This window comes from Hyperolius riggenbachi, chromosome 11 (assembly GCF_040937935.1).
Source record: "Hyperolius riggenbachi isolate aHypRig1 chromosome 11, aHypRig1.pri, whole genome shotgun sequence".
In the NCBI taxonomy this organism is placed as follows: Eukaryota; Metazoa; Chordata; class Amphibia; order Anura; family Hyperoliidae; genus Hyperolius; species Hyperolius riggenbachi.
Genome location: NC_090656.1, coordinates 87495544 through 87519422, shown reverse-complemented (window position 1 = coordinate 87519422; position 23879 = coordinate 87495544). Strand labels below are relative to the sequence as shown.

Genomic DNA, 23879 nt, shown 5'->3' with positions numbered 1-23879 from the left:
AGCCCAGCTCGTCCAACACCGCCAGAGGCTGCCGCTCAGGCCCCGCTGGGCCGATTTCCACCAAATAAAAAGCAGCACACGCAGCCGGCACTTTGCCAGCCGCGTGTGCTGCCTGATCGCCGCTGCAGCGCGGCGATCCGCCGCGTGCAGCGGCGAAAGAGGGTCGCCCCAGCCGCCCGAGCCCAGCGTAGCCGGAACAAACAGTTCCGGCCAGCGCTAAGGGCTGGATCGGAGGCGGCTGACGTCAGGACGTCGGCTGACGTCCATGACGTCACTCCGCTCGTCGCCATGGCGACGAGGGAAGCGAAACACGGAGGGCCGCTCATTGCGGCCTTCCGTGTTATTTCTTGCCGCCGGAGGCGATCGGAAGATCGCCTCCGGAGCGCCCTCTAGTGGGCTTTCATGCAGCCAACTTTCAGTTGGCTGCATGAAATAGTTTTTTTTTTATTTAAAAAAAACCCTCCCGCAGCCACCCTGGCGATTTAATCAGAACGCCAGGGTGGTTAAAGGTAGCCAAACACTGGTCGATTTGCCATCAGATTCGACCAACAGACAGATCCCTATCTGATCGAATCTGATCAGAGAGGGATCGTATGGCTACCTTTCCTGCAAACAGATTGTGAACCGATTTCAGCCTGAAACCGATCACAATCTGTTGTGGTGGTGGTGCTGCTGCCGCCGCTCCCCCCCGCCGCATACATTACCTGCTCCGCCGGCGCGACTCCCGGGTCTCTCTCTGCTCTTCTTCTCCGGTCTGGTCTCCGGCTCCAGCATGCTTCACTTCTTCCTGCCCGGCAGGAAGTTTAAACAGTAGAGCGTCCTCTACTGTTTAAACTTCCTGCCGGGCAGGAATAAGTGAAGGCATGCCTGAGACCAGAGCGGAGAAGAGCGGAGACGAGCGGGGGCAGTCGCGCCGGCGGAGCAGGTAATGTATGCGGGCTCTATTGCGACGGTCGTCGGGCACTCGAACGCCGCTAGCGATGCGCTCTTTACCCGCGGGCGATCGACGGTAATTTTCCGCACGGCGCGATCGGACGAAATGAATCGAAATTCGTCGTGTAGCGCGAACGATTGGCAGCAGATTCGATCCCAGTGATCGAATCTGCTGTCGAAACGGCGGTAAATCGGGCCAGTGTATGGCCAGCTTAAGGCTGAATTCACAGTAGGGCACATTCGTAAGGCATACATGAATCACTAGCCACATTTGCAGCTGTATATCTACGCCCTGCAGAAAGACTGTTCCTGGTCCAGGGACATAGATATTAGTCTGCTGTTTTCAATGCGCGGCACCCGCATGTCCCCCTAGCACACCCCCGGACGGTGTAATAGTACACTGATCAGTGAATGGAAACTATGTTCCCATTCCCTGATCAAAGTGCTGGTGATTAATGACTACTGGCATCAATGAGATTGCTGTGGTCATTGACACAACGAAAGTGAAACCACACACACTATTTTCAGTGCAACTTTCACACAGTACACGTGAATAAACTAGGGGGCCATCTAGTGGCCAAACAGTAAAATTACACCCTACATAAATTTTGTTAAAGAGACACTGTAAAACCAAAAACGTCCCCTGGGGGTACTCACCTCGGGAGGGGGAAGCCTCCGGATCCTAATGAGGCTTCCCCTGTCCTCCTCTGTCCCACGGGGGTCTCACTGCAGCCCTCCGAACAGCGGCCCGACAGCCTGTTCAATATTTACCTTTCCAGGCTCCAGCGGGGGCGCTGTTGCGGCTCTTCTGACAGAGAAACAAACAGACACAGACACACAACATTTATATCGCGCTTTTCTCCTGGCGGACTCAAAGCGCCAGAGCTGCAGCCACTAGGACGCGCTCTATAGGCAGTAGCAGTGTTAGGGAGACTTGCCGAAGGTCTCCTACTGAATAGGTGCTGGCTTACTGAACAGGCAGAGCCGAGATTCAAACCCAGGTCTCCTGTGTCAGAGGCAGAGCCCTTAACCATTACACTATCCAGCCACCTATTACACTATCCAGATAGGCGGAAATAGCCGATCTCCGTCGGGTCTGCGCTACTGTGCAGGCGCAGGAGACTTGCGCCTGAGCAGTAGAGAGGCCCGATGGAGATCGGCTATTTCCGCCTATCTCCGTGGGAAGGAGCGGATACTGCGCCTGCGCTGGAGCCAAGAAGTAAATATTTACATCGCCGCCGCCGCCGCTTCGGGAGGATTTTCGCCGCCGCCGTGGGATTGATGAGAACGGGGGAAGCTTCAATAGGATCCGGAGGCTTCCCCCACCCAAGGCGAGTACCCCCTAGGGAAGTTTTTTTGTTACAGATTTTCTTTAAAGGACTTACGAGGCGAAAAAACGTAATTTTGGTCTTTACCTGTTTACTATGTGAATCCATAGGTGTGTTACAATGCGTCCTCCGTTGCATTCCGCCTCAAAAGTAGCTTTTATATTCCCCCCAGGCTACGACCCGACCCCACAGCACGGGTCGTCTCCTATGCCACATTCAAGATGGCCGCCGCAAAGATCCGCGGCTGCGCAGTACGCATGGCGGAGACTGCGGCTGCGCAGCTCTCCGCCCTCGCTGTGAGCGCGCCCGCTGTCACAGTAGGATGACGCTAACAGCGAGTACGCGGCTGGGAGAGGGTGGAGAGCTGCGCAGCCGCACTCTCTGCCATGCGTACTGCGCAGCCGTGGATCTTTGCGGCGGCCATCTTGAATGTGGCATAGGAGACGACCCGTGCTGTGGGGTCGGGTCGTAGCCTGGGGGGAATATAAAATATACTTTTGAGGCAGAATGCAACGGAGGACACATTGTAACACACCTATGGATTCACATAGTAAACAGGTAAAGACCAAAATTACGATTTTTCACCTCGTAAGTCCTTTAAGTAAAAATACATACATTTCCCATTAAAATTAACCCCTTTTTCGCCTTAACCTCCTTAGCAGTAACCCAGAGTCCGGCTTGTGCCAGAAATCCGCAGCTCAGAGCGGTAACCCCGAGCTGGATCCATGGGAGGTGTGTATTGTACGGGGCTGAAGCAGATCTATTTAGCAGTATGATTTTTAGGGTCTAAAAGCTTGTGAAAAAATTACTGCTGTTAGTAAGTAAAATCTGGAAATAATCATACCGCGAGGGAGGTTAATGGAGATTTATGTGCAGGTCCGCAACTGCACCAAAACTGAAAGCCAGGGAATTGGAAACAAGGGAGATGGTGGTTTACATTCTCTACTTGGATACTCTGGAATCAGCGTTGGTCTTTCAGAATCCCCAGTTAATACAATAAAGGCACATACATTACATCCTAAAAAAAGGTCTTACTCTTTCGTGCTAAAGCTTCAAAAAAGGTCAGGCTCTGGTGGTTGGCTGGCCGAACATCAAGCTTCTTTCCATTAAGCTTTGTACGAGGCAACTGTTCCAAAATCTGGTTAGCAGTTTTTTCCGAGTTAACCACCACTTCAGCAAACCTGAGATAGAAAAAGGATTGAGAACAAGCACACTATATATACAGAGCAACATTTTCCACAGCATTTCTGTATAATAACTCAGTAACATTTACTAATGCATGAATTTTATCCAGGCTTGTACAACTCAAACGTGCTTAAAGTGTGTCAAATGCGACAATGCCCACTAACCATAAGAAAGCATTCGATGCAACCTTTCCACCGTCTCTGCAACACTCCATTTAAACCATGAGACTACAGAGAACACATCTGTAGCTTAAGTGTTTTCTTGGCTTCTACCCTTGTGCAGCAACTGCAGCCATGCCCTAGCTTATAGTCATGTAACAAGAAGACAGTATGGCCGCAGCCTACCTTCACTGACTACAAGCCAGGATCTGCTCCACAGCAGAGGTTGATGGTCAGCTAGGGGGGCAGTAAGAACACAGATGAAAAAGATTTTTATGCTGCGCTACTGGAGGACAGCAGATTTTTGTATATTTGAGAGGTATTCCTTTTGTCAAATGCACAAAGGGCAGTAAGTAGAGACAGAATCTCTCATTTTACCAAACAAGCACTGCAGGGTTACCAATTAGGGACACTGTGCAAAAATCTGACAAGTGTATGAACCTTAATACAAATGTGACAAACAACCGGTAGTTTGGACGTCAAATCGGGCGTGTGTAAGGTCGGTCGTTCACCTGATAAGACTGGTTTTGATGCATCCGCTTGGCGGATCATTTCAAATCTAGTTTCATCAGGTGAATGACCGACCGAACACATGCCCAATTTGACGTCCAAACGACTGGACGTTCAAATGACCGGCCGTTTGCAAAAATCAGACGTTTATGCACCTTTAAGGTGCTTCTCCACTGACAAATCAACAGCATAGGTTTTGTTTTTTTTACTTCTTTAACCCTTCAGCAGCCACTTCAGAGGCTTGCAAGGCCTCTAGGCCAATTTATTTTTGCATTTTTTCATTTCTTCTTTGTTTGATTTCCTAGCTTCTAATTAGAACTGCAGTAATGTGTATTTAAGGCCACTTGACAATTTGGGTGGCCAACCCAAGTGTAAAGTAATGCAGAAAATGTCATTCATAATGTGTGTGATCTTGTCTAAGCATTTCCTTTTAGTTTCAATTGCCTGTTTGAGAAGGATTCCATAAACGCAGTGAATAGTGTGACGGCTGTCCTCTCAGAATTACCTGGAAAATAGATTTTCCTGTAGTCGGTACAGCAAAGTACAAGCCAGCTGAGAATGGCATCATGGGCAATTTTAACTAAGCTGTTGACCTTTACACATGTGCATGCTCACACATGCTCCAATATCTGCCTCCATGTGTTTTCAAGAGAAAGCTACCGGTAACTCCACTGCTGCTCTGGTCTGCAAAGTGGCCCTGAGGTAAAAGACAGAGGCTGCCATATTTCTTTCCTTTTATACAATACCAGTTGCTCTGCAGTCCTAATCTTTCAGGTATCTGTAGTGTCTGAATCACACACCTGAAACCGGCATGCTGCTAATCTATATAGCAACCTGCGCCGGTACCGGGTCCTGTAACTTCCTCCAGTCGCGGCCAATCTGACGCAAGTGAAGTGCACTATTTACGTATCTCTCCAGCAGCCACTGGAGAGATACGTAGATGCGCAATTTCTCTTGCTCAGACTGGCTGCGAATGGAAGGGACGGGCCCAGTACCGGCGCAGGAAGAGGCGGAGGACGGCAGTGTGGGAGCTGCAGGAGGAGCCCAGGTATGTATAACACTTCTGTTTAGCCAGCACTGGTTTCCTTTAACATTTATTTATTTATTTTTTTTAAAGTAAAACCATTCATTAAACTGTAGGCAGTATCAGGGCATCCTACTGAGGCAGTATCCTCTTGCATGCTGGGACAACTACTATATAGGTTCCCAGAATTGCAAATGCAAAAACAATTGCGGGATAAAAAAAAAAAAAAGTTGCATGTGTTTTTCATTTTTAAAGAGGGTGGTAGGCTGAATATGATGCAGCAACTTATAGATTTTAAACAATGGTGGAGCAGTAGTGAGGTAGTATTGCATTTTCTATTTATAATATTTTGGATGCAATATGGTCAAAGCTTTTGTTTAGTTTGGTACCTCATTAAATTGCACCATGCTCATTCCATAATATCTAATGCAAATACTGAAATCTTATGCTGCGTACACACTGGCGACTATGGTCGTTTGAAACAGCTAACGATCGTTCCGCCGGCAATCGGGGAAAAAAAAAAAAACTTTACCCAACGATCATTAACACGGACAAAAGAACGACATCGGGAAGATGGAAATATCCAACCTGACGGATCGTATCTACCGACAATCGTTACAAAACTATAGTGTGTACAGACATCGGCCGAGAACGATCGTTACAAGGGCCAATGCGCCTGCGTTGAATTCTGCCCAGCTTCAGTACTTCCTTTGTAGCGCGGAGGTAAAGATTGTTACATTGCTCATTTCAATTAAACTTTGCTTTCAAGTTAACAATCATATATTTGTATCTATTGTAACTCCATGTTAGTGTGTTTTTTTTAATTTTATATAAACATGTACGCAACATTTCCTTCTGATCGTTCTTTTCTGCGAGAACGATCGTTAAAATATGAATGATGATCGCGGCATCCCATCGTTGCATTCCTATCGTTGGTCTTTCAATTATCGTTCCTAGCGAACGATCGTTATCGCAAGTGTGTATGTAGCATTAAACCTATTGCTATGAAAAGATGGAGGCTGCATAAGATGCTCAGACTTGGCAATCATAGATCACATACAGGTTTTGCACATAGCATAGTGTGGCCACAACACAATAAATATGGTCTTATAATGATATTCTGTTTAAGATTTCAAAAGAGATTCGCATTAGATTTTATAAATTTACTGACTACACAATGTACCATGTGCACAAATATCTCTAGTTCCATACTGCACCTCACACCCTTAGCACTCCGACAGCAATTAGAGATATGCCTGGTCTCGGATCATGTGACCACCCTGATTAAAGAGGACCTGAACTCTTGCACAGGACAGAAGGTAAGAAACAAATGCGCCCATTATGTATTTAGAGAGTTTAGCCTGTCTAATTCCCCCTCATCTGTGACTAATGCTGCATACACACTTGAGATAAAAGTCTCTGGAAAAGGCAAGATCACAGACCAATTTTACCCCCTTCCATGTAGTATGAGAGTCACACTCTACACAGTCTATTCTATGGAGCTGCACTCCCCATAAGATAAAATCTTTGCAAGATGCTGCACACAAAGATGCCCGTACACATTCAACAGATCATTATCTGCAAAAGATCTCTTCCTGCAATAGATCCATTCCTTCAAAATGCATTCATAGTCTATGAGATCTGCAGATCATCATACACACCTTGTTTAGCAGGCAATCATCTGCAGATCAGATCCACCAGGATGGATTTTCAGATCTGCAGATGATTGCCAGATATGCAGATGAAGTCTGTTAAACAAGGTTTGTATGAGGATCTGCAGATCTCATAGACTATGAATGCATTTTGCAGGAATGGATCTATTGCAGGAAGAGATCTTTTGCAGATAATGATCTTTTGAATGTGTAAGGGCATCTTTGTGTGCAGCATCTTGCAAAGATTTTATCTGATGGGGAGTGCAGCTCCATAGAATAGACTGTGTAGGTATGGCTCTCATACTACATGGAATGGGGTAAAATTGGTCTGTGATCTTGCCTTTTCCAGAGACTTTTATCTCAAGTGTGTATGCAGCATAAGCACAAGGGCAATTTGATCTCTCAGCTGTGTCCGCTAAGGAATTTCAGCAGCCTTGACAGAGAAGATAATTTGTAAACACAGGATGTTAATCCTATATCAGCTTCCATGAAAACAGGAAGTAGACACTGCAGATTTATTGCAGGATATGCATCAGCTGTAACAAAAATGTTTTTCTGAAAAGGTTATGCTGTGATTGCATATACTCGAGTAGAAGCTGAGTTTTCGGGACCAAAGTGGTCCCAAAGTGTGGGACTCAGCTTATACTCGAGTCAAGTACAAGTGAGCCCCCCCCCCAGGTAGTGTGCTCCCTCCCTCCCCCTGCAGGCTGGAATATTAGATAGAAGAGGGGAGCAGTGGCACAGCGGGACTCAGCTGCGGGGAGGGGGCCAAAACTTCTCCCTCCCTCTTATCAGGTCCCACTCCGCACTCCCCTCTCCATGGCTGAATTCATGGCAGCAGGGAGACTCATCTTCTGGGCGGCTCCAGGCGATGATTAACCACTTAAGCCCGAAGGGTTATTTATTTAATTTGCCCATTTGTCCCGCTTAATACACCATTTAAATTATGTCCCTATCACAATGTATGGCGCCGATATTTTATTTGGAAATAAAGGTGCATTTTTTAAATTTGCATCCATCACTATTTACAAGCCCATAATTTAAAAAATTATATTAATGTACTCCTTTGACATGCTTATTTAAAAAGTTCAAACCCTTAGGTAACCAATTTAGGTTTGTTTTTTTTATTGTAATTTTTTTTTTTTATTAAAAATTGTATTTGGGTAATTTGTGGTGTCAGAGGTAAACAGCTAATTTTAAATGTAAAATACATTTGTTTAATAAAAAATAGATGTGGGTGTAGTTTTACTATTTGGCCACAAGATGGCCACAGTCAAAAAGTCCTGGAAAAGTAAGATCAGGCTTCCAGGATGCATTAGGACGACAGGAAACTTTTTGACTATCAGAAAAACAGCAGCTTCTGTTAAGAGGCTGTCGGTTTTTCTGCGGGGGGCTTCGATCAATGAATGGGATCTATAATTCCATTCATTGATCGCTGGCCTAACGGCCGGCGGCGGGAGCAAGCGTAGTCCAACTGGACGAGAATGTTCGTCCAGTTGGGCTTAAGTGGTTAAATGCCACCAGGAAGTAGTAATAACACTACTTCCTGTTAGCGGCGATGTACATAGAGGAGTCCTGCTGTGCTGCTGCTGCCTGCAGGGGAAGGGAGCACACCTATGCCTGGCTACATCTACACCTGGAGAACCTATGGCTGACTGACTAACCTACACTGGGGACAGCTACACCTGGCTACCTATACTGGGGGCACCTATGCCTGGCAAATCGACTTACCGTATTTTTTGGAATATAAGACGCATTTTCTCCCCCAAAAATAGGAAGAAAAAGTGCCTGCGTCCTATATTCCAAAGGCAGGGAATCCCCGACTTCAGAACCGCCTGCCGATGCCAACCGCCGATCCGCCGCATTGACGGGGACTCCCTGCCTTGTCCCCCTGTGTGGTCTGCCGGGTCCGCTCCCCCGGTAACAATAACTGCAGAGCAACTCACCTTTCTATGGATTCCAGCGCTGTGTGGTCTGCTGTGTGGTTCTCCACCTCCAGCATGTCAGCTACACCTGTAAATGAAAAGTTAGCGCAGAGACGCTCACCTACACGACGGCAGCGGCAGCACGATCTGCAGACATCTCTCACAGGAGCCGCGCAGCTTCCCCTAGAGACGGCTCCTGTGAATAATTCAATGAGTCATTCCCCATGACTCAATGAGTCATTAGCAGGAGCCGTCACTAGGGGAAGCCTCCCAGGACGGGATGTCTGCAGATCGTGCTGCCGCCGCCGAGTAGGTGAGTGTCTCTGTGCTAATTTTTCATTTACAGGTGTAGCTGACATGCTGGAGGCGGAGGACCACACAGCAGACCACACAGCTATGGAATCCATAGAAAGGTGAGTTGCTCTGCAGTTATTGTTACGGGGGGGAGCTCGATATGGGGGGGGGGCACACACAGGAGGGGACACAGGGACTGGAGGACCACACAGGGGGGGGTGAAGGGGACACAGGGACTGGAGGACCACACAGGGGGGGGGGGGGGGGTGAAGGGGACACAGAAACACACAGGGGGAAGGGAGTGGACACAAGGGGCCTGGAGGACCACAGAGGGGGGGCTGGAGGAGACACACAGGACATGAGGGGACACATGGGGCAAGAGGATCACACAAGGTGGCAGGAAGGGATGCCACACACAGGGGGACAGAAAGGGACACATAGTGGAAATAAGAGGACAATGGGTGGTGGACGCACCAGGTTTAGAATATACTGTATACATTTTTTTCCCCAGATTTTTGCCCTCTAAACCTAGGTGCGTCTTATATTCCAGAGCATCTTATATTCCGAAAAATACGGTATACTCGGGCCAATCATTTTCCTTTTTTTTTTGTAGGGTAAAAGTTGTGGGTTGGCTTATACTTAAGTATATAAAGTACTTATCTTTTAAAGCAGAGAGGAAGTTCTGAGTTCAGGTCCACTTTAACCAAACTCTATGCTCAAAGGAAAGCCCACTTCTAGAAAAACACTTTCCCTGGCCACTTATATATAAAGTACCTTGAAATTGAATGGGTAAAGGTGTTGAAGCATATCTGTGAATGTTACAAAGATTTTTTTCAGTTAGGCTTTCCAATACTTTTCATTTGAACCGCTCACCCTTTGGACTGGCCATTTGCACGGTTCTCTGCGAACTTCACTTCTACAGGTTCACGAATGCCAATTGCACGGATGGCTGTGATGATCTGCTGATCTGTTGTCCACTAAGGAAAAACATTAAAATAATAACTGGAAAGAAAGCGCAACTCAGGACATCCTCTGCATTATTTCATACTGTAAAAGAAGAACTCTCAAATTTGTATCAATGCTGGTCAATGACAGATGAAGAATGAAATTGTTTATGCAATTGGCTACTGTCAAGCACTGTAGCAAGTCCAGCGGGACTTAAAAGGAGAACTCCAACATTATTTTTTGTTTACAGATAGCATAGACTCATGTAAAATCTTGAAAGCGCAAGTTCAGCATCTGAAATAGCAGGTTAGAGCATTGTGCACAGGCTTGACATCACTAACCAAGATTTCCAAAGATACCAACAAGGCCTTTGCGGAGGTGTCGGGAAGTGCACACACCTCAACCCAAGCCATCATATAGCAATAGGTAAATGGACTCTCAGAATCTAGTTTAGAGAACCCGAGGTGGATGTGAAAAATCCTTAGGACACAGAGGCAAGTGCTATATGCAATGAGCAGCCTCTATGTCCTTACAGAACATCTCCAGGCTCCCTCAGGCTCTGCTGTCCCCCATAAAAAACACCCAGGCTAGCGACAGATTGTCGCTAGCTGGCTGTTTACCTAAGGCTGTCAGTCACCGCAGCTCCCCACCTGTATCCCTTCCCTCCCCACCTCTGTAAGCTTCCTCCAATTGGCTTACGGAGGCGGGAGGGAAGGGACACGTGCTATAGAGGAGGCGGTGAAGTGGCAGTGACTGACAGCCTTAGTTAAACAGCCGGGCTAGCGACAATCTGCGTGTCTCTAGCCTGGAGGGTTATTTTTATGGGAGACAGCAGAGCCTGGGGGAAGCCTGGACAGTCTGTAAGGACAGAGGCTGCTCATTGTATACAGCACTTGCATCTGTGTCCTAATAGGATTTTTCAAACCCACCTCGTGTTCTCTTTAAACTTTATTCCTATCCAGACCCTAACCTTGAGGGATAGCTCCTCCCACCTACTCAAGACATGCCCACAAGCTTAATATGTCTACCATCAATTCCTGGCAACGTGATCTTTCTGCTTCAGTACAGTTTGGGGCCCTCTGAGTAGACTCCAGCCGATGTTTTTCCTGAGCTAATGGCAGGAAGCGTTTGAGGCATTTCACATAAATTTGTGTGCAAGATAGTGAATACCTATGTGCAAGTGTAGTAACTGGCTAGGGGCTGCTTTGTAGGCTCACCATTGTCTCCGGAACATAATCACAGGATGGCCAAGGGATCATGCAGCAAGTCGACAAGGCACTCACCTGCTTCGTTATCTTCAAGTAAGGCTTGTTGTTGCTAAACAGACATGGTCAATGACATGCTAGTTCTAGTTAGCCTGCAACCTGGAAGTACTTCCTGTCAGATGCTCTGAGCCCACTGTGTAGCAAGTGCAATCTGACTCTTGTCAAACACTACTAATCTAAGTCCAAAGGACAGCACTATAAGGTACTTTAGGTCAATAGTAAGGGCCACAACAGAATATACAGGACAAGTGAAGAGACCTGTGCACAGGAGTCAGTGTGGGAGGCTCACATGCCCCAACAGGTGTGCTAGGGTTCTCACTGATCCCCACCCTAATATGTGAATCGTAGGGAGGGGTGTAGCTACCTCACACACATGTAGGGCTGAGCAGTGACAGATGCAGGTCAGTGTAACCAATGGGTGAAGAATCACTGCCCTAATTGGACACAACAAGGCCCCTGTACAGAGTCTACTGCTCACTATACTGTGGGAATAACAGAGGGTGCAAATATATTAAGTGACACTAGAGCTTTGACTTGCGCTGTAGCTGCTGGGAATTTTGTTGGGGGGGGGGGGGGGGGTTCGTATGTCTTTTGCATATTGTTGCACTGTACACTTTTCCTGACGTAGCCTTTTGGTGTGAAACTGGTGTCACTGTATATATTTGCACCCTCATGTTATTCCCACAGTATAGTGAGCAGTAGACTCTGTACAGGGCCTTGTTGTGTCCAATCTGTTACATGTGTTCAAGGTGGACCTGGTGACATCTGTGAGAAGAACGAGGTGTCAGACCTGCTAATTCTGGTATTGTAAGGCAAACGCAATTCAGGCTCCACAGTGCCAAACAGTGAGCACAGGGTCTTCTAGAGGACATTAGCTCATATAACACCTGCTTCTAATTGTTTGGTCAGAGACAGTCACACTAGTGTCCTGGTAGAAGTCATTTTGTAGGGCTCTGGCAGTGCTTATGTCTCTTTGCCCAAAAGAACAGATATTAGTCCTGCTGATGAGTTAAGGACCTTCTAAAGCCCTGAACAGCTCTGCTAGATCAACTGCCTGTTTGCTGGAATATCCTCCAAGTCCTTGAGACAGCTGATAGACCAGGGCTGTGGAGTCAGTACAAAAATCATCCAATTCCGTCTCATCAATTTATGATTCCACCGACGACTTAATTTGCATAACAAGCTTGTTGATTGAAAGTATGTAACATAAAAGGCATTTCATAACTGCCAAAGCTTAGGAATTTTAAAGCTATATTAAGGTGTAGATTGTAAGCCTTTGGCAGGGTAGTGTGTCCTTGATCTTGCAATCCCAGCTATGACACCCTTCCCATGGACTAACTGACTTGAATTGCTGGGTCTCAAAAAAAAAAAAAAAATAAATAAATCACACGATCATGCATCTTATACCCCCGTTTGCATGGATAAACTTATGCTATGTCGTATAACTATTTGTTACCTCTCTGTCTGTCACCCTTAGTTTACATTGTATGTATCCCTATTTATTTTTCAGCGCTGCATAATATGTTTGCGCTTTATAAATACAATAAATAATAATAAAGATGGCACCTGATTTTGGGGTCAAAAAGCTCCTGGCCAGGAAGCAGACACTCCCCTGCTAGCCATCCCTGCCTGTCATTGTCAAAATGAATGCCCCAGCATATTGTCTGTATGAGAGTCACCGAAGCCCCATATCAGCCAGGTTTCAGCGTATAGCCCTGTCACCTTGCAGAAAAAGGCCTCTACCTTTTCTATATCTGATATAGAAAAAGCCAGGACCATTTTCTGCAAGGGGGCAGATCTATGGACCGAAACCCTGATGATATAGGTTTCCCTTGAATCTTATTAAACAGACAGTGGGCCATATGCAATTAACTTTTTCTCCTGAGTTTTCTCCTAGATCATTTTTCAACTTTGTTTTAGAACAACATTTCAGGACTTTGCATTGGGAAAAAAAATTACCAAAAAGTAGCTGAAAAAGTTCTATAAAAATGTTAAGTATTTTTTTGTGTTCGCTGGTGGTTTAAAAGGCATGTTATTGACAAGTGTGAAAATCTCATTTAAAGAGAAAAACGCAGGTGAAAATATAAATTGCATATGGGCCTATGTGTTGGGACATTCTAGCTTTTAAGCATTTGTGTACTTTTTTTTTTTTTATGTACACCAGAGATGCATTTTAACTAACTTAGGATATAGTTGTAGAGTAGCTGTTAAACAGAAATCAAAAGTCGTGCTTGGTAAGATGTAGCAGGTCCTGACAGGAACCAAGAACATGGACCGAGCCCTAGGCAATGTAACTGAGTACATGTAAGAGTGATGTGCAGGTACTCTGCAGGAAGCTATTCTTCCTCTATTACACATTCTTCATGCTCGATCTGAACCACGTTTACAGGTGATTGAACACAGAGGTGTTGTCTATGTGCAAACCATTATCAGTGGATTCACAGTAGAACAGCTCTACGGGGAGTACTTATGTAGTGTATACTACTGCTGTGTAACTTCATTTGCCGTCACCAACTCCAAATTTAACATACCAAATGAATTGAATTCATGAGCAAAGGGAGTGCCTAAATGTGCATACAAAATTTGCATAAACCTGCATCACCGCATAATTATTTGTATCTTATTGACCATCCCTTCTAGCGACAACTACACTTCAGGCTTTATGTTATTTATGATGACTTATCTGAGAAACAGAACATTCTATCATATTTTCAGTGCATTTTTTCCTGACTCCAAGTACCCAAATACTGCTCAGACTCCTCAGCCCTGTGGTAAACACAGCTAATATTCTAGCAATGGCATTTATTGATGTGCTATCCTGGAGGAGTTGGATAATAAAAATGGGGGGGGGGGGGGGGGGGAATGGTTTATAGCAGGCACTAATTATTAAGGCAGTATTATTGAGACACACTGGACATGATTCACATAGCTTTTTCTCCGGTTTTCATTAAAGGTAATATTGAAATGAAGTTAATCTGGAACAACTTACTTTGAGTGATTATTTTGCTTGTAAATGTGCTGAATGATTTTTATCAATTAGGTCATAAATAAGTCATTTATGAGAGGTTTTGTGAACAGAGCACACCAAGTCATATTAGAAGGGAAAAACATGGAATCAGAGTATGGCATTGCTTATTACAACAATTAGCAGCTCCACACCAACATTTTAAGTCCAAAAACAAAAAAAACAAGCAATTAAGCCCCTTTTTAAAGGATACCAGAGCCGAAATCAATATAAGAAACAGGGGGAACAGGCATGTATGGTGATGCCCACCACTCCAAGCATTCTCCCTCTTTGCTGCCTTTTAAATACCCTCTGGCACCCTGTTCCGGGTCGGGCATCAGTGCTCCTGTGCTGACCCGGCTGCAAGCTTCCTACAGCGCTCTACGCATGATGTCATGCTCGTTTCTCATATTGATTTTGGCTCTGGTATCCTTTAAAGCACACTTGAGTGGATACCCCCTCCCCCATATGAAAAAAAGAAATGTTCTCCCATCCAGAATATTTTTTGCTGTACACAGCAAATACAGCCAAAAATATTCTGGTAATGCGCACTTCCGATTGGTACGATTAAGTCTTTATATTAAAACAGTACAAAGAAAAAAAAGTACACAAGGAAGAACAATTATACCTTTATTTCAAATTAAAATGTCATTACCATACACTTTAACAGCAACACAATTTAAGGTTTGTGAGAAATATAAACGATGCAAACAATATGCGATTTATATCTACAGTGGCACTGCACTTCTAAAATGCATAGAAAAAACATTTTTTGGGGGTGTTGATATTCAACTTTTGTTACAAACAGAAAATTAAACAGAAAACAGATTTGTGAAACACCCATCAATGTTTATTTCAAGTTTTCTTTTAAAAAAAAAGTGCCTTTATACATTCATAGTTTATCCACAAGTATTACATTTTGGAGATGCCTTATACAATAATGCATTACAAACGGTTAAGTATGCGCAGTCTTTCAGGCACAAACTTGGAAATCTATGGTGCCGGTAGGTTTGAGATTATAAAGAGACTCACCCATGAGAAGTTCCCAATATATACAGAAGCCTTCTTGCGTGCATTGTTGTATGTGTACAAAATGGCCGGCGACTTGCTGCTTGATTTGGCAGAGGTAGCCTGTATATGGGAGGTGGGTTCAACGGCTCCGGACTTCCCATCTCCGTGAGATGATCCTAGAGATGGCACTGCCAGAACATCGTCATACAGGTCCACCTGCTCTACAGCAAATTCAGATTCCTATGAAGGAAAGAAGATTTATTAAAGCCTTTCTAAACTTTTTGCTAACCCCTCCCTCCTCCAAGGTTGGCCATCATCCACAGATCCTTGAGGTTCCAGTTGACGACTTCTGCACTAGTTTCCCTCAGCTTTTCAATGCAGATCACTATGTATAACACTTCCCAGTCACTTCTGTGATGGGATATGGTTTTGATTACATTCACTCCTCCGCTCACCCTCACCAAACTAGAGGGAAGGTGCAGTATGTGATGTGGAAGAGAGCAACTGGGACGATTGGGTTTCTGAAATGTAGAACAGGAGGAAGGTGCAGAAGGTGTGGTCGGCACAAGCTAAAGTGATACTGACGATTGTGGCTGTCTGATGCCGTGGTCATGTGACTGCCAAATCTGAGGGCCCCATAGCCAGGGATGGAGTGTGCTTTGTTAGGTTTGATGAGAGAGATTTAGCATGGGTTGTCAGAGGAATCTTGAAGCGGGGCTTTAAAAAAAAAAAATAAAAAAAATTATTCGAGAGGGATACGGAGGTTGCCAAGATTATTTCCATCTTAAACAATACCAGTTGCCTGGCTGTTCTGCTTATCATCTGCCTCTAATAGCTTTAGCTATAGATCCTGAACAGGCATGCAGATGGAGGCATTTCTGACTGGAGTCAGACTGGATTAGCAGCATGCATGTTTCAGGTGTGCGATTCAGACACTACCCAATGATGTCTGATACTGTAGCAGTGCTGAGCAACTTACAAACTTTAGAGCTTCCTCAGTTGAAAATGTGTGATCGTTTCTAATTGGAAATCCAATCCAATTCCCTGCAGATCGATGTATCAAATCAATAATTTCCAACATATCTAATCTGCTCCCGAACAATAGCAAGATGGATTTTCAGATCAGTACTGCACAAAATCGGTCACGTTATCAATTGGGAGCAGATCGGACATGCCAGAAATGATCGATTTCTACATTTTTTTCCCTCTGGTAGTAGGATTTAGGCTTTATTCCCACTTGAGCTCAGAACAGATTTTTTTTGCCCATTCTCTGCTCATCACAAAACTGACAGTAAACGGCTCCTATTTTTTAAACAGGAGCCATTTACACTTGTCACTCTGAAACGGATTGCGGTATGTAGGCAGCACTTCTATGTAGTCCGCGATAATCCCAGGCAGGCAGATGCGTTCCCCCATACAGCCAGACCACAAGGGCCCCTACACTGTCCACGCCCGCTGGCCACATGTGGTGTGGCTCAAGTGGTTAACAGTACTGCCTCTGTAAATCTTTTAGAGCAAAGAAGAAATGCTGAGTTTCATACCGCTATAAGACACTGGAAATTGAAATTGCTAAAATCCATGAAAACAACTCAACGTGTTTCATCTGATTATAACTACGCAGTCTTCCTCAGGAGCAGAAAATAATCTTGCCACCAAGGACAAACACTGAAAAAAAGGATGCAAGCTACCTATACATTATCTATGTAATCAGTCAAACAGAAATGCAAATCAACATACACAGGTGTACGATAATGGCTCTTATAACTGAACAGTTGTTTTCATCAAGTCAGTGTGGGTTCCTGCGACAATCAAGTTATCCTTTGCACACATTCACAGTCTGATGTGGACAATCCATACACATTACTGTGCCCAATCGTTTTAACATCTAAACACTATCATTCTCTTCTAATCTGCATAGGATCTGATGTAGGATAGATTGCTTGGGTCTAAATCAATACATTAACTTGTTTTTTTTCCTCAGAGTTTTCATTTTTGTTATAACTGGGGAAGAATTTAACTTGTGTGATACATTGGTCAGATTTTTCAAACGTGACCATCAGATTTTTTTTTTTTTTTAAACATTACTGAATTGAAAAGAAATCCCCCAAAAAATGGTAAAGTTTGTTGCCACCTGAAGCACTAGCAGGGTAGAGTTAGCTTCCTGCCCAGGAGCTTTGTTTTCTTCCCAAATGCAGATGCCATTTTAATACAGCTTTAAAATTCTTACGCTTTGGCAGTGAAGAAATACCCTTTATGTCACTTTCAATCAACGGCCCAGTGCACACCAAAAACCTCTAGCAGATCTGCAAAACGCTAGAGGTTTTTGAAGAAGATTTCAGAGCAATTCTAGGCATCTTTAGAGACATTTTCTAAACATGCCTAGCGGTTTTTTTTTAAGTGTTTTTGTGTAGAAGATTACAAGTATTGTTGCAGTAAAGCTGTTACTGAATAGCTTCTGTAACAAGAACGCCTGGAAAACCGCTCTGATCTAGCGTTTTTCAGAGCAGTTTTCCACTTTCCTATACTTTAATATTGAGACAGAAACGCCTCAAAAATCTAAAAAATGCTGCAGCCTCCGAACTTGCGTTTGTGGAAAAATTGAGCCGCTCTGGTGTGCACCATCCCATTTACTTTCATTAGCCAAGCGGTTTTCCCGCTGCAAGAGTTTTAAAAAACGCTTCAGAACTGCACCAGCCCAACAAGATTATATGCAGATTAGGAGTCAAGGCATCAAACTGAAGAGTCAGATTTTTGTACCGACTGCACAGTCCTGGCTCAAATGTCTAGGTTTCAGAAAGGTTATAGAAATGACATGCCCACACTATTTGGCCAATGTTTCAAGTTGAATGGAGAACCATTGCGGTGGACCTTGTCGCTGGTTAATTTATTTATTGTATTTATAAAGTACCAACATATTAGTTAAGGTTACAGACAATATTTAGAGGTGACATACAGCGATAAGACAATACAGAAATAAATGCAAACCAGATCATGCAGCACAGTATGAGTACAAGGTAATGCCTAGTCGGTCACTGGATGGGAGCATGGAGATTAAAGCAAGTTGAGTTAAGGGCCTTTTTCCACAAGCCTGCGATTTGATTCTGATCGCAAATCACAAGGTACATTAAACTAATGGAAACTGCAGCAGCAATTTCCATTAGTGCGATCCGATTGCGATGCGATTTTGGTCAAAGCGCATTCGTCGTCCTGCCGCGTTTTGTATGCGATTGAGCTGTACTATAATGAGTATAGTAGCTCAATCGCATGGTGGAAATTGAAACGCGATCGCATTTTATAGTGGAAAAGAGCCCTACGGGCTCTTTTCCACTATGAAATGCGATCGCGATTCCGATCGCAATCGCGTTTCAATTTCCACCATGCGATTGCGATTGAGCTACTTTTTCCACCAGCCTACAATTTGCGATTTGATTCTGATCGCAAATCGCAAGGTACATTAAACTAATGGAAACTGCAGCAGAAATTTCCATTAGTGCGATCCGATTGCGATGCGATTTTGGTCAAAGCGCAATCGCCGCCCTGCCGCTTTTGTATGCGATTGAGCTCAGTGTTCTCCCCAGAATTCTTTTCTAGCTGGGTGAGATGAAATAGTAGCCGGGTGGCATGAAAAAGTAGCCCGGTGGGTTGAGATGAAAATGCAGGGCAACTCTGCTTACAGCATAGGAGGAAGTGAGGAGGTGAGCCGATGACAGCCGGGTGGTCACCAAATCTAGCCGGGTGGAGCACCCGGCTAAAAGTCTGGGGAGAACACTGGAGCTGTACTATGAGTATAGTAGCTCAATCGCATGGTGGAAATTGAAACGCAATTGCGATCGCATTTCATAGTGGAAAAGAGCCCCAACTCAGATCCATTGGATGGGTGTACGGTAATGGAGGTGCGTAAACATGTAGGAGACATAAGGAGGAGGACCCTGCCCGAAGGCTTACAATCTAGAGGGAGAGGTGGGGACACAGAAGGTAGGGGACCAGAGTTTAGAGCACTAGTGAGGGGGGTAGGCCAGAGCAGGGCTGTGGAGTCGGTACAAAAATCCACCGACTGACTCCTCAGTTTAGGATTCTACGGACTCCGACTTCTCTAATTTGCATATTACAATCTTGTTGATTGAAAGTATGTAACATGAAATTCGTCTCTTAACTGCCAACGCTTAGGAATTTTAAAAGACAACTGAAGTTTGAAGGATATGTAGACTGCTATATGTATTCTCTTTAGACTAAAACTAGTCCTTGGTAAGAGTACTTGTAAAAGGTACAGACTGGAACAAAGAACATTTATCAGGCCCTAGGCAATGTAACTGTGGGTATATGTAAGGCCACATACACACATCAGACTATAGTCTTTTGAAAATGAAAGATCACAGACCAATCTTACCACCCTTCATGTAGTATGAGAGCCATACTCTACACAGTCTTTTCTATGGAGCTGAACTCCACATCAGAAAAAAAATCTTTGCAAGATGCTGCACACACACAGATGCTGTACTGACACAAAAGATCATTATCTGCAAAAGGTCTGTTCCTGCCAAAAATCCATTCCTGCAAATTGCAATGATAGTCTATGAGATCTGCAGATCATCATACACACATGATTTAACTGACATTCATCTGCAGATCAGATCCACCAGGATGGATTTTCAGATCTGCGGATGATTGCTTGATCTGCAGATGAATGTCAGTTAAATCATGTGTGTATGATGATCTGCAGATCTCATAGACTATCATTGCAATTTGCAGGAATGGATTTTTGGCAGGAACAGATCTTTTGTGTCTGTACAGCATCTGTGTGTGCAGCATCTTGCGAAGATTTTTTCTGATGTGGAGTTCAGCTCCATAGAAAAGACATTGTAGAGTATGGCTCTCATACTACATGAAGGGTGGTAAGATTGGTCTGTGATCTTTCATTTTCCAAAGACTATAGTCTGATGTGTGTATGAGCCTTTAGAGTGATGTGCAGGTACTCTGCAGGAGAATGAGGGGATTCTTCCTCTATTAGGCCTCTTGCACACTGCAAGCGATTCAGATTCCGAGATTCCGCTTTTTAATCGGTTTTTACTTCCGATTCAGATTTGCAGTTTGCTCCTTGCACACTGCAAATCAGAATCTGAATCGGATGTAAAAACTGATTAAAAAGCGGAATCTGAATCGGAATCGGTTGCAGTGTGCAAGAGGCCTTACACATTCTTCATGCACAATCTGAACCAGGTTTATGGGTGATAGACAACACCTCTGTGTTCAATGTGCACAACATTCTCAGTGTATCCCCTGCAGCTCCCTGGGGAGTGCATATGTAGAGTACTACTGTGTAACAAAGTAAACCCGAGACAGATGAAATTAAAGTTTTATACATACCTGGGGCTTCCTCTAGCCCCATTCAGGCTAATCAGACCCTTGCTGTCCTCCTCCGCCACCTGGATTCTTCTGCTATGAGTCCAGGTACTTGAGCCAGTCGGGCGTAGTGCGCATGCACACACTCTGCCGCCGGGAGCGTGCTACACCTGCGCAGCACTATTACGCAGGTGTAGAATGCTCCTGGCTGTGGAAGCGGCATGTAGCCGGACTGCGCTGACTGGCTGAATTACCGGGACTCATAGCAGAAGATCCAGGTGGCAAAGGACAACGAGGGACTGATTGGCCTGAAGGGGGCTGGAGGAAGCCCCATGTATGTATAAAACCTCTCTTTTCATCCGTCTCAGGTACCCTTTAATTCGTAACCACCAAACCAAATTTTAACAACATATCAAATTATTTGATTTAATGAGCAAAGAGAAGGCATACATTTGCATAAATCAGCATCAACGCAGAATTATTTCCATCTCATTGACCATCTCTTTTAGTGACACGTCTACACATCAGGCTTTATTCTCACAGCATAGATGTTATTTAGCATATATAAGAGATTCCTGTGTACACATATATACTGTACAGTCACAATCAGACATGTATATCGACTTTAAAAATGCAGGGACTGATTTATTGAAGCAGTACAAGTAACTTTTTTGGATTGGTTTATTTCATTTTTGTGGACGAAGCACAGCTATTACTGTATATGTAAATTATTTATGATGACTATTATCTGAGAAATAGAACATTTTATCATATTTTCTATTTTAATTACAGTTGAAATTCATCAGGAGTCTGTGCATTTTTTCCCGACTCCAGGCACCCAAAATTGCTCTGACTCCACAGCCCTGGGCCAGAGTAAAAAGGTTCACCTAAACCACACACAGGTAAAAAGGGCCCCAGGAAATTTGGGCACAGGACAAGTCCAAAATAACAGCTCACTCGGCTATTGCAAGTTTCCTGGCAGCATAGATTACTATTCTCTTTCCAGGCTGCCATGGGCTCAGGGATAAGATGCAATTCGGCTGCCAGCTATTCCTGGCAGCTGAATTGCTTTTTCTTGTAATTTGGGCAAAGTCTTTTGCTAACACCCAAATTACCCTCTGGATGCCACTGTATTTCACATATAGTATGGCAGCGCCCCCTTTTACCTATCTCAACCTAAACCATACTAGATCCCTTCATGTTGGATTGCTGAGATGAGTTACAAATTCAGGGGTGTTAGTTTAAGGGACCCATCAGGAAACCCAATGGGGAAAAGTTCAACCACAGCACCCTCTATAGCACAAAGCATTGTGAATAGCTGAATAGCATGTGCATAGTATACTACAACCTATCAGAAATCTAGCAGTTTGAGAGGGTGCTGTCCATCCAATGACATTAGCAGATATTCCCTACATTGGGCTCTATTCATAAAATGTTACCGCAAGTTTTCCGCTCAAAACAGCGGACTTTCCGACCATTTAGCAAAGTGGGCATTCATAAAAGCTGTTCCCGCATGAAAATCTTCAATCCCCCAGCAGAGTGAGAAATTTCCGCCTTCTGCAGTGTTTTTCTAGATTTATCTAGAAAAAAAAGTAACAAAATGGCCATTCATAAAGATTAGAGGAAGCGGTATGTGGACGGGAAATGCATCTTCCTCTGATTAGCGAGAAGCCTGCGGATTACATACAAGTGAATGGAACAGACCTCCCAGAGAGAGCAGCGCACAGAGGGACTCTGCCGGCTTAAGTATTTCCGCATGCCTTCCGACAGCTTACCGCCAGCCTTCAGCGGGAGATCTCCGCACTTGCATAGCAGCTGGCAAAATTTTTAGGAATGACCACCCAGAAGTCTAAAATACAGCTGCGGTATTTTCCCTCCAGGAGTTTTTTCACCACAAATTTTGTATGAATAGAGCCCATTGTGTCCCCCGTTAGGTTCTCTAGACCCTAGGTTCTCAACGTGTGGTACACATACCCCAGGGGTACTTCTGATGGTTCCAGGGGGTACTCGGGCTTGATATACTTAACCAAGAACAACAAATTTAGAGTTTTAGAAAATGATAAATCTTACTTAACGCCAAATTAGTATTTTAGCTAATTAAAAGCAATAGTAAATGTTTGGAAATGGTTTGGAAGCAATTATCATGTACTACAAATATACATGTGCCAAGGAGTACTTGTGATAATATTTACAATGCTAGGGGGTACTTGTCAAGTCCAGGGTTTTAAAAGTGGTACATACCAATAAAATGTTGAGAAACACTGCTCTATGGCCTAGGTTCTCAACATGTGGTACACATACCCCAGGGGTACTTCTGATGGTTCCAGTAGGTACTCAGGCTTGATATACTTTGCCAATAACAAATGTATAGTTTTAGAAAATGATAAATCTTATTTAAGCGCCAAATTAGTGTTTAAGCTAATTAAAAGCAATAGTAAATGCTTGGAAACTGTTTAGAACCAATTATGTATTATGATTAAATATATATTTGCCATGGGGTACTTGTGATAATGTTTACTATGCTAGGGGTTACTTGGTGAGTACAGGGTTTTAAAAGAGGTACATACCAATAAAATGTTAAGAAACTATGCTCTAAACTAGATCAGCGCCAATTCTGCAACAATGTATCATGGAAAACCACACTTACACTTAAAGCTGAATGATTGCAAATACCTTCGGTCTTAGGAAGGCAAAGTTATATTTAGCATCACGCTTCTCTGTCTCTTTTAGCCCCTTATACTCTCCTAGTGGTTCTGGACCCCATGAGCTATCTGGCTATTCTGCAATGTTATAACTTGGGAGAGAGGGGGGAAGTACACACCAACCGGAGGATCACACTTTCAGGATACAGCGAGGATCTTTGTCTGCAATGGTAATAAGCAATAACAGCGTAGCTGCATGGAAAGCAGAGCTATGGCGATGCTTGGCGCTAGCAGGAGGGGGAGTGGAGCTCTGTGCACAGCGCCAGGGGAAGCACAACTATGGCAATGCTTGGCGCTAGCAGGAGGGGGAGTGGGGGGGAGCAGAGCTATAGCAATGCTTGGCGCTAGCAGGAGGGGGAGTGGGGCTCTGTGCACAGCGCAAGGGGAAGCGCCTCTTCTCACCTGGACGAACTCCTCCTCGGCGTATATATCAATCAAGTCCGTCCCGTCCGCCATGCCCGGCAGCCGGGATACCGAGTCCGGTATTGTGCCCGCTTGCTCTGCTCGTCCGCTTCAGCTCTCCGGCCTCACACTAGCGTCTCTCAGGATCCCGCGCCAACCGGAACTTCCGCTGAGCGACAACCCCTATCCGCCAGCTTCCGG

General features: G+C 44.5%; 1 protein-coding gene across 1 annotated transcript in view; it reads right to left on the bottom strand.

The window, feature by feature from the left end:
• The window catches only part of CPSF7 (cleavage and polyadenylation specific factor 7), a 31522-nt gene extending 7654 nt beyond the window's left edge, over nt 1-23868 (bottom strand). The window contains exons 1-4 of the mRNA XM_068260842.1: nt 23679-23868; nt 15256-15474; nt 9883-9986; nt 3297-3442 (exon numbers count right to left, since the gene is read on the bottom strand). Coding sequence (XP_068116943.1) covers nt 3297-3442; nt 9883-9986; nt 15256-15474; nt 23679-23732 — 523 coding nt within the window. The 5' untranslated portion in view covers nt 23733-23868. The remainder of the gene's footprint in view (nt 1-3296; nt 3443-9882; nt 9987-15255; nt 15475-23678) is intronic.
• Between the last annotated feature and the right edge of the window lie 11 nt (nt 23869-23879).